The 12,948-nt window shown below is 35.8% G+C and overlaps 1 protein-coding gene across 1 annotated transcript; it reads left to right on the top strand.

Moving 5' to 3' along the window:
* The first annotated feature begins 519 nt into the window (after positions 1–519).
* LOC138306675 (uncharacterized) lies at positions 520–7,894 on the top strand. The gene is made up of 2 exons (XM_069247120.1): positions 520–980; positions 3,959–7,894. Exons 1-2 carry the CDS (start codon positions 750–752, stop codon positions 6,140–6,142), a joined length of 2,415 nt encoding a protein of 804 aa, XP_069103221.1. The 5' UTR covers positions 520–749; the 3' UTR covers positions 6,143–7,894.
* Positions 7,895–12,948: the final 5,054 nt, after the last annotated feature.

Below are 12,948 nucleotides of genomic sequence, written 5' to 3' on the forward strand. Positions count from 1 at the left end.
CTCGGATAAGGTGTTTCCGTCTACTGAAACATCCATGCGACGTCATATATACCCGTACCCTTTGTTGATATCGTGTATACGGATTATTCGTAATTTGTTTTTTTTATTACTTTATCGAGATCGAATATATCTCTTGTAGTTTTTTCTCTTTTTGAAATATCGATGGTTTATCATATTTGATAAGACATATTTGACAAATAATCATATTCTAGATTTCAACTTCAACTCTTGAAATATACTTTTAAGTGTTCAAAATCACGTCCATACTTACATTAAATGCATGTCGATGAATAAAAATTTGGACGCGAAATGGACAATCATGAAAACAAAAAAGTGTTGATTTCTTCAGAACATTGAATTTTGTGTATAATTTCCTATATTATAATATGAATTAGGATTTCCCTTGGTGAAGAGCCCCAGCGGAAACGACCAGTTTATAATAATCATGCATGTTTTCCTCGCCGATTTTAAGGTATATTAGTCTGATCTATCTGTCGTTCATACCTATCACATCAGGTGCGTAAAAAAACAATAATATACACAAAAGACACTCAAGTCCCGCCTCGTGGACACATCATGTCTGGTTTTATGAGCCTTGTTTGTGACCATTGTGTATTGCAGAGATACACATATCAGCACCTCAGTGCTAGGTCGTCAATAAGTGTAGACCCTTCCTAGATGACGGTGATCCGGCCGGACCGCTCCCATTCCAATATTTTCTTACTCTAGTCGGATAATACTCTTCCAAAATGAGATTTATAATTCTTCTAGTTTTTGTGACTTTTCTCGTTTATTGTGAGTCCACTAGAATCCGACCGGTGCTTAAAACTTACAAAGTTGGACTTTTGAGAAGATATGCTCCTTTTAGGATTCGGCCGGCATTAAGAAGGCGTTACTATGGATACGGAATGCAAAGGATGCCATTTTATAACGGATATGGCCCAGGATATTACGGTGGTGATGGATACGGAATGTCATACGTATGTATATTTAGACAGTAATGTTAACACGTACAGTCTGTTCTTATGTAATTGACTTATTTCATTTCAAAGTTTCATATTATTTCTGTCGTGAAATCACATTAACAACATCGTAAAACAGAGTATATATAAAAGTCATACGTTTCTACCACAATATTATTATATAACTCATCTTGTTTACTTGCTCGGTTTGTCATTTTATGTTTATACCAACTTTTATCGATTTTTAAAAAGTGTCCCAAACATTTAACCGAAATCATAATTTTGTTTGCTGAACGGGTTTCCTTACCACATTTCGTATGAGGAGATAAAAGCCTCATGATTGAAGTTCCCAACATGTTTTCCTTACTGGTCTTAATAATCTGTTTTTCTTGACAACACCTGATCATCCCAAATTACTCCTATCAGTATATTGTTTTATCTTAAGCATCGGTGGTATCACATTGGACATGAGCAAAGTAATTATACCACTTAAACGAAAAAAGTGACTGTATTTGAACTTCTCAAAGTAGTTAGAGTTTGTGTGGTAACACCGTGTCTTCCATTACCTTTCGTCACAAAACATTTCCCCAGTTTTAGTAATTTAATCAAATTACATACTGGCAAACGTTTTTACAATTAAGAAGCTATTGATACCATGTAATATGTAAATAAGTTCAATGGTCCAACTCCTAGGTATTTTGTATTTTCGTTTTCTGATTTATATACCATTATCAGGCACATGTGATCTACTTTCATTGTTATCGTTTAAAACATTGCGATATGTCATCACGTATTTGATTAATGATTCTACGTATTCATTAATCTGTCAATATTTTGTTTTTTTAATAGGTTTCTGTATTACGTTTTAATATGTCTTCAACATTGAATACATCTTTCTTATATTTGAATATTGCTTTGCCGAGAATCAGGTGTAACAATTAATTTGAAGATTGTCTAATATTTAAGATGTTTCGACATAAGTATTCCACAGTCTTACAGTGTCACGTTTGACAGTTGCTAGATACTGACCGTAGGTCAAAGGCTGGTCTCCTAGTACTCCAGCTTTTCCTACATGCTGACCATCGCGCGGCCTTAAATGACCCTGGGTGTTTATAGGAAGTAGAGCAAAATGACAAAGAACATCCCGTACTGTTCTGCTAGTAAGCTTCTATTAGCAAAGTATTATAGCAGTAGAAATAATGTTGGCTAGCGATAAAGTAATGTGACCGGCTGTTATGTCACCGAACATTGACCGAGAGGGAGGTAACTACAATGAAGTCAAGCTCATTATTTTAGGACATAAAATTGAAATATAAATACATCGGGTAGATAATTCTACTGATGTACTAGCCTTTATATTTACTAATTATTTCAGTTTTTATGATTTTTAATACTCAGTATCATGTCGTATTCGATATTCTTTCACTAATATGATATCATGTATTTTTTACAATAATCCCTCATGTGCCATGGTTTGTATCGTTTATGGAGAGAAGTACGTATACAGTCAACGAAGTCATGCTCATAGCTAAGAAATGGTCCAGTGACTAAAAGTGCATGCGCACGTCAAGTATCCATCACAGAATCAGTCAAGAGTTTGACATGCATCAGAACGTTCACTCTGAAAAAGTCCATGTCAAAAAGATGTTTGGTATGATGTTGACATATATATGCATCCATGCCGGATACTATCTGAAATGTATGATGATTTAGTGACCATATTGTACGTTAACCCCTGCTCTGTCATGATGATTATTATTTACATTTAGAAGTCATTTCATTTCCTGTCGTGCCGAAATAATATCAAATTTATGTATGAAAAATGATTAGTTCATGTATAAACGAAATAAGTAAATATCAACACCATAAATGTAATCACTAGCATAGTTCTCTCCCTTTGTAGAATTACGAAAGCAGAAAGTTTTGATTGTTTATTTATGACAAAGAAGTTAAAATTTTAATAGTTCACATGTTCCAACTAATTCAGTTTCCATAATTGTATATTTAGTTTCATTTTAAAATTTTAATTCAGTCATTTTAGATCGATGAAAGCATCTGTTTCTATGATCAGTTCTGAAGTATTGATAAATGTAAACATTAATACATCATATATTATCTTACATGTTATCAATGGACTTGGAAGTATTATCAAATATTTACAGTCAGTGGTGAATTGATAGTATAAACCCCGTTGATTTCAACCAAAGGCTACTCAACTTTATTTCTCGATAAATTGAGTATGTCACGCGCAATTTGGAGCCGCGCGGATGAATTTATGATGGTCCAAATCAGAAACTTTTGGTGTTTTCAGTACCGAACGTACGTTCGATGAACATGTACATGTATCAAAATAGGTTTGAACACATATACATGTACGTGTGTAAATACAAATGTAGAAAAGTTACATTGTTTATGTTACTACCGTACCTCTTTGAGCAATGCTTCCGTGCGTATGATAAATAAACAATGTTGAACAATGTACAGTTTTGCACATTCCGATGACGTTGCAATGTTACATGTTGTGTGTCGGTAAGTGTGTGTTGTTCGCTACAACATGTAGATCTACATCCTATTTGTATTTTTAACACCTTTGGTTGTACGCAAATTGATAAGATATGTCAGGACATTCGTTAAATATCTTCAATATTACATCAAATTAGTTCAAAATATATACATATGTGCTTAAGCAAGATTTTCTTTATACATTGCACTTATCAAATTAAAATTTACCTGCAATTCACCTAGAGTGCATTTGAACAGAACCTGAAATGAGGTCAATTTTACAGTTTTCGGTAACATTGTTACAGTCTTAACCATGCATTGACTTATTTTGCTGTATTCGAGTAAAATGACCTAGAACTGTTTTAGATGGTATTGGTCAGAAATTTACCCGAATTAATTTTAGAAATATTTTATATGTGTTACTTAACTATAAAGTTTGTTAAAACTAAATATGCAAGAGAATGGTTTAGGATTTATTTTGTTTCTAATTCCAGGGTCAACAATCACGAGGTTATAACAAGGGTTACGGCGGAGGTCCAAGTCTCATGCAAATGTCATTCGGGAGACAATCCTATGGCTCAATGAGGACGTCTTATGGCCGCAAGTCTAGACAACAACAGAAAGTGATGCCACTACCCTATGGGAAGAAATGTGGGAAATACGAGATTCTTGTCTGTAGAAAATACTCCAAAAATACCTGTTACAAGATATGTAGTTATAAGAGCTGCGATATCAAGTGCTCATGCAGCTGCCGACGAAGGCCAAGGAAATTTGTTCGCCCACAAATGATTAAAAACAGTCGACCATTCATCCGCAAACAGATAATGTCGCCTCCCAAACAAATCGTCCAGCATATTAACGTCTTACCAAGCAAAGGATCAATTCCCATGTGTGACAAAAAAACTTTCCTGAGATGTTCAGCCAAGAAGAAGTCTCACCTATCAAAAGATGACTGCTCCAGCACATGCATGATAAAGAAAATTTGCAAACCTGGATGTCTCTGCACATGTATCCGTAATTCATTTCTGGGACAGGGTTTAGGCATCGGAGTCGGTGGATTAGGCGGCGGGTTTTCATCTGGAATTGGAATTGATGGAGGCTTTTTGGATGGGGGTCTTAATAATGGGTTTGTAAGCGGCGGGATTGCTCCAGGTTTTGTTGGTGGACAAGCAGGTCTAAATCAGTTAGATGGACCAGGAGGCCTTAAGGAAGAGAATGTAGAAGTAAAAATTGATGTTATCAGCGACGGAAATGGAGGAGGTAGCGGTATTGGCGCTGGTATTGGAATCTCCGGGGACGGGTTAGGATCCAATCATGCGCTAGGTATAGGTATAGGAGGAGGTCATGGCGGAGTCGGAGCAATGGGATTGGAACCAGCAATACCAGTTGGTATTCTCGGAATGGACCAAGGATTCGGTGGAGGGGCAGACTTTTCAGGGTTAGGAACAGAAGGACTTGATTTTGGATCCCTCGGTGTTGGAGTAGACGCGGGGAACCAAGGATTAGGAGGCATCGTTAAAGATTTAGGACTTCAAGATTTGGGCGGATTAAATGCTTTTGGTTTAGATGGGAACAATGGTATCGGTATTGATGGTGGGGAGGGCATTGGGATTGGAAACGATTTAGGGATGGCTGGAATAGGTCTAGATCTTGGTTTTGGAGGGAATTCGGGTGTAGGTATAGATCCGTTTGGACTTGGTGGAAACAGTGGTGTAGGTATCGGTCCCAACGTAGGCCAAGGGGGTCCTGGTGTAGGGGTTGGGCAAGATTTTGGTTTAGGAGGGCCTGGTGTCGGTATAGGAGATGGTTTAGGAGGCTCAGGAGTAGGTATTGGTCCTGATTTTGGACTAGGAGGACCAGGCGTCGGCATAGGAGATGGCTTAGGAGGCTCGGGTGTAGGTGTCGGTCCCGATCTCGGCTTTGGAGGACATGGTGTTGGGGTTGGACATGACGCTGGTAAAGGAGGATCAGGCATCGGCATAGGACCCGATCATGGACTAAGTGGACCCGGGATAGGTATTGATTCTGGCAAAGGCAGTTCGGGTATCGGAGTCGGACCAGATCACGGAATTGGAGGAACTGGTATTGGTGTTGGACCCGACGCTGGCCATGGCGGGTCTGGAGTGGGTATCGGACCTGATCATGGATTCGGAAGTTCAGGAGTTGGTATTGGACCAGACGCCGGCAAATCGGGACCGGGTATTGGTATTGGTCAAGACCATGGATTCGCAGGACCTGGGATAGGTATTGGACATGATTCCGGACCTGGCGTTGGCATTGGGCCTGATCATGGCCATGGAAATCCTGGTGTCGGCATTGCTCCTGATTCAGGCCATGGATCAAATGCAGGTATTGGTGTCGATCAAAAGTTTGGACATGATGCTGGACATGGAAACGCAGGAGTCGGAGTATCATCAGGAGGTTTAGACCTGAGTGGAATTGTCCCGAATTTGAATCTGAATCTAAATGGTCTAGGATCAAATCAGGGAGGGCAGTCAGACCCTCTGGTGTTCCAAGACCCTACGCTACCACCTGGAAGTTCAAATAACATACCGGTAGGCGATTCCGGCATGAACAATTTCGGAATATTTCCGGATATGGGATCTCCAAACTTTGGTTTAGATCTGAATCCAGGAGTAGACTTTGGACAGACTTCAGGAAATAATTTCCCATTGTAGATCTCGAGACACGATATTTGTTTTTTCCTGAATCTCCCCATAATGGAGATGAAAGTTACTCTTTACCAAGAATCTTTTACGGTATTATCGGTTTGGAGGAGCGATGTTTTCTATCGACGAAATTCATTAAAAAATGTAATGAGTCTTTATTAGAAATTACTTTTTTATTTTGTTTATTCTGGGAACTATTTGAAATTTTCAAAATAATACCTAAAACTCCAAAATAATATGTATACCAATCAAAACATATCAAAGAAAACTAGAATGTAACCATAAAAAGTGAAAGAATAATGCAGATTTTGGGTAAAGAACACGAGTTTCATTTATTATTAAAATATTAAATCTTATTTCGGCAATCACTTGAATCATCGTTATTGGCATACGATAATAGATATCGCGGGAGGTACATCCTTGATGTGAACTGAAAACACCCGGTACCAAATAATGTCAATCCAAAGACATTTATGTATTTCCTGCAATAATACATGATTTATTGATGTCAGCTGTGTAGATAGTCAATATCATCGTTGTTATAGCAACAATGGCTTGATTGACCTCACAAGATGGTTGGTGATTTATGACACATTCATAGAGTTACCTTGAAGCTTTCTGCGCATTAAAACACTTCAATAAAATAATGTATAAGTTATAATTAAAAGGCAATAAAGAGGTTGCATTATTTAAATAATATTCTTTTTATTGTTTATATTGTATTGTTCGAGCTGAACAATCTAAGAAGAACATTTTGTTTATTATGAATATACCATTTATGGTAGAAAAGTAATTAGTATCAAAAGTGGATCTCAATGTGAATCGTATGTAAAGTTAATTTCAACGAAATAATATCGAATACCAAAACTTTGGTAGTAATTGATTCAAACTTAACTAGTAATTGTGAAATATTTTCAATGTCATATTAACCCGAACGGTAAAGTTAGATTTTATAGCAACATTTTACATAAAGTATCATTATTTATATACATAACAGAACCTATTGTTCTTGCCCATAAAGTTTACATATTCAAGGTTTCTTATATTGAAATGCTGTCCATTTTGACTAAAGCAAACACTTTATTTCGATTGGTAATGCATTGTATGGTTTTTTTTTCTATAAAGCAAAAACAATAATATTTCTAAATGTAAATTTGCTGTATTTAAATTCCTTTTTTGACGATTATTGTTCGATGAACATGCCGTTCAGCTACTGTTTGTCATTTAATCCCCATTGTAGATATTTTGAAGGGAAGAAACACATCATTATCTCAGAATTTTCAATTAATCTCGAAAATCACACTTCTGAAAGAGTCATCATTATAAATAGTTTGACACATTACAGTAAGTCATTTTCATGTCAATATGTAAGAAATTTTGATTGATGACAAAGATAAACCCAGTTTTATCGAATAGCACTATGTAGTATCAAGTCGTCTTGAATATTTCGTGATTTTCGAGATATTAAAGCTCGAGATATTGATGTATTTATCTACTGTTAAGTTTGTCCCTGTATCAATTTATCTAATGTCCCTGCATTTGAAAATATAGTCTAAGCATTTGATTATTGATAATCTGAAATTTATTCTTTTATAAAAATTAAAAAGAAACGAAGACTTGATTTATGTCATTCGATGTCGACAGTAAAGTATTTGTTTTTATGGAAAATAAGATTGTGGCTGCTGTGAAGAAGATGTTTGTTATTCCATGTTATTGTATCATGAGTCACATATCATAATTAAACTTTTAATCAAAAGAAAATTGTCGTTTTTATTTACAAACCCATGGCAAATGAATGTATTACTTGTTTAATGTCCGAATGGTTTGTTGTTGTAACAATCACAATGCAGACAATAAACTATGACATGAATCTAAGAAAGTAGCTGTCTTTGTCATTTAATTTGGCAAAAATATTCTAAGTCAACTTTGAGTCTCCAAACAATTTTATATTTTGCTGAATTGACTATAAATCCCCGAAAAACTTTATATTTCTCCTAAAGATGCATTGGAAGTGCATACATACATAATGTATTCTCAGTAAATGTTAAGTTTGTTCAAAGTTGCGCTTTATACTTTCATAGACAAAAAAAGTCAAAAGTGTCAAAAGTTCCACTTTTTCATGATTTATGCGTATTTGGGCCGGTAACCTTGGCAACTACAGCTGCAAAATTAGAAAACAGTCATTATAGTCAGGAATGTACTGAATATTTGAAATACAACAAATCAGTATCTAAATAACGGTTTGGAATTTTTATGGATTTGGGGGCCAAAAAGGGTCCAAACCATACAAAGTCTTTTGTCCCCATTTTCAAATTTGGACGATTCCTGAAAATTCCATTGCCGTATCAGGGATCTATAAACATGTGTTGAATACGTAAATCAGCTCCTATATTCCTGATTCATTATACAGGAGATCAGACACCATCTTAATAGAGGACATCATCTATATTCCTGATTCATTATACAGGAGATCAGACACCATCTTAATAGAGGACATCATCTATATTCCTGATTCATTATACAGGAGATCAGACACCATCTTAATAGAGGACATCATCTATATTCCTGATTCATTATACAGGAGATCAGACACCATCTTAATAGAGGACATCATCTATATTCCTGATTCATTATACAGGAGATCAGACACCATCTTAATAGAGGACATCATCTATATTCCTGATTCATTATACAGGAGATCAGACACCATCTTAATAGAGGACATCATCTATATTCCTGATTCATTATACAGGAGATCAGACACCATCTTAATAGAGGACATCATCTATATTCCTGATTCATTATACAGGAGATACACATCTTATAGAGAGATCATACCGATTCTTAACAGGAGGACCATCTTATAAGACATCATCTATATTCCTGATTCATTATACAGGAGATCAGACACCATCTTAATAGAGGACATCATCTATATTCCTGATTCATTATACAGGAGATCAGACACCATCTTAATAGAGGACATCATCTATATTCCTGATTCATTATACAGGAGATCAGACACCATCTTAATAGAGGACATCATCTATATTCCTGATTCATTATACAGGAGATCAGACACCATCTTAATAGAGGACATCATCTATATTCCTGATTCATTATACAGGAGATCAGACACCATCTTAATAGAGGACATCATCTATATTCCTGATTCATTATACAGAGATCAGACACCATCTAATAGAGGACATCATCTATATTCCTGATTCATTATACAGGAGATCAGACACCATCTTAATAGAGGACATCATCTATATTCCTGATTCATTATACAGGAGATCAGACACCATCTTAATAGAGGACATCATCTATATTCCTGATTCATTATACAGGAGATCAGACACCATCTTAATAGAGGACATCATCTATATTCCTGATTCATTATACAGGAGATCAGACACCATCTTAATAGAGGACATCATCTATATTCCTGATTCATTATACAGGAGATCAGACACCATCTTAATAGAGGACATCATCTATATTCCTGATTCATTATACAGGAGATCAGACACCATCTTAATAGAGGACATCATCTATATTCCTGATTCATTATACAGGAGATCAGACACCATCTTAATAGAGGACATCATCTATATTCCTGATTCATTATACAGGAGATCAGACACCATCTTAATAGAGGACATCATCTATATTCCTGATTCATTATACAGGAGATCAGACACCATCTTAATAGAGGACATCATCTATATTCCTGATTCATTATACAGGAGATCAGACACCATCTTAATAGAGGACATCATCTATATTCCTGATTCATTATACAGGAGATCAGACACCATCTTAATAGAGGACATCATCTATATTCCTGATTCATTATACAGGAGATCAGACACCATCTTAATAGAGGACATCATCTATATTCCTGATTCATTATACAGGGGATCAGACACCATCTTAATAGAGGACATCATCTATATTCCTGATTCATTATACAGGGGATCAGACACCATCTTAATAGAGGACATCATCTATATTCCTGATTCATTATACAGGAGATCAGACACCATCTTAATAGAGGACATCATCTATATTCCTGATTCATTATACAGGAGATCAGACACCATCTTAATAGAGGACATCATCTATATTCCTGATTCATTATACAGGAGATCAGACACCATCTTAATAGAGGACATCATCTATATTCCTGATTCATTATACAGGAGATCAGACACCATCTTAATAGAGGACATCATCTATATTCCTGATTCATTATACAGGGGATCAGACACCATCTTAATAGAGGACATCATCTATATTCCTGATTCATTATACAGGAGATCAGACACCATCTTAATAGAGGACATCATCTATATTCCTGATTCATTATACAGGAGATCAGACACCATCTTAATAGAGGACATCATCTATATTCCTGATTCATTATACAGGAGATCAGACACCATCTTAATAGAGGACATCATCTATATTCCTGATTCATTATACAGGAGATCAGACACCATCTTAATAGAGGACATCATCTATATTCCTGATTCATTATACAGGAGATCAGACACCATCTTAATAGAGGACATCATCTATATTCCTGATTCATTATACAGGAGATCAGACACCATCTTAATAGAGGACATCATCTATATTCCTGATTCATTATACAGGAGATCAGACACCATCTTATATAGAGGACTCATCATCTATATTCCTGATTCATTATACAGGAGATCAGACACCATCTTAATAGAGGACATCATCTATATTCCTGATTCATTATACAGGAGATCAGACACCATCTTAATAGAGGACATCATCTATATTCCTGATTCATTATACAGGAGATCAGACACCATCTTAATAGAGGACATCATCTATATTCCTGATTCATTATACAGGAGATCAGACACCATCTTAATAGAGGACATCATCTATATTCCTGATTCATTATACAGGAGATCAGACACCATCTTAATAGAGGACATCATCTATATTCCTGATTCATTATACAGGAGATCAGACACCATCTTAATAGAGGACATCATCTATATTCCTGATTCATTATACAGGAGATCAGACACCATCTTAATAGAGGACATCATCTATATTCCTGATTCATTATACAGGAGATCAGACACCATCTTAATAGAGGACATCATCTATATTCCTGATTCATTATACAGGAGATCAGACACCATCTTAATAGAGGACATCATCTATATTCCTGATTCATTATACAGGAGATCAGACACCATCTTAATAGAGGACATCATCTATATTCCTGATTCATTATACAGGAGATCAGACACCATCTTAATAGAGGACATCATCTATATTCCTGATTCATTATACAGGAGATCAGACACCATCTTAATAGAGGACATCATCTATATTCCTGATTCATTATACAGGAGATCAGACACCATCTTAATAGAGGACATCATCTATATTCCTGATTCATTATACAGGAGATCAGACACCATCTTAATAGAGGACATCATCTATATTCCTGATTCATTATACAGGGAGATCAGACACCATCTTAATAGAGGACATCATCTATATTCCTGATTCATTATACAGGAGATCAGACACCATCTTAATAGAGGACATCATCTATATTCCTGATTCATTATACAGGAGATCAGACACCATCTTAATAGAGGACGTCATCTATATTCCTGATTCATTATACAGGAGATCAGACACCATCTTAATAGAGGACATCATCTATATTCCTGATTCATTATACAGGAGATCAGACACCATCTTAATAGAGGACATCATCTATATTCCTGATTCATTATACAGGAGATCAGACACCATCTTAATAGAGGACATCATCTATATTCCTGATTCATTATACAGGGATCAGACAGACACCATCTTAATAGAGAGGACATCATCTATATTCCTGATTCATTATACAGGAGATCAGACACCATCTTAATAGAGGACATCATCTATATTCCTGATTCATTATACAGGAGATCAGACACCATCTTAATAAAGGACATCATCTATATTCCTGATTCATTATACAGGAGATCAGACACCATCTTAATAGAGGACATCATCTATATTCCTGATTCATTATACAGGAGATCAGACACCATCTTAATAGAGGACATCATCTATATTCCTGATTCATTATACAGGAGATCAGACACCATCTTAATAGAGGACATCATCTATATTCCTGATTCATTATACAGGAGATCAGACACCATCTTAATAGAGGACATCATCTATATTCCTGATTCATTATACAGGAGATCAGACACCATCTTAATAGAGGACATCATCTATATTCCTGATTCATTATACAGGAGATCAGACACCATCTTAATAGAGGACATCATCTATATTCCTGATTCATTATACAGGAGATCAGACACCATCTTAATAGAGGACATCATCTATATTCCTGATTCATTATACAGGGGATCAGACACCATCTTAATAGAGGACATCATCTATATTCCTGATTCATTATACAGGAGATCAGACACCATCTTAATAGAGGACATCATCTATATTCCTGATTCATTATACAGGAGATCAGACACCATCTTAATAGAGGACATCATCTATATTCCTGATTCATTATACAGGAGATCAGACACCATCTTAATAGAGGACATCATCTATATTCCTGATTCATTATACAGGGGATCAGACACCATCTTAATAGAGGACATCATCTATATTCCTGATTCATTATACAGGAGATCAGACACCATCTTAATAGAGGACATCATCTATATTCCTGATTCATTATACAGGGGATCAGACACCATCTTAATAGAGGACATCAT

This window comes from Argopecten irradians, chromosome 13 (genome assembly GCF_041381155.1).
Source record: "Argopecten irradians isolate NY chromosome 13, Ai_NY, whole genome shotgun sequence".
NCBI classification, from domain to species: Eukaryota; Metazoa; Mollusca; class Bivalvia; order Pectinida; family Pectinidae; genus Argopecten; species Argopecten irradians.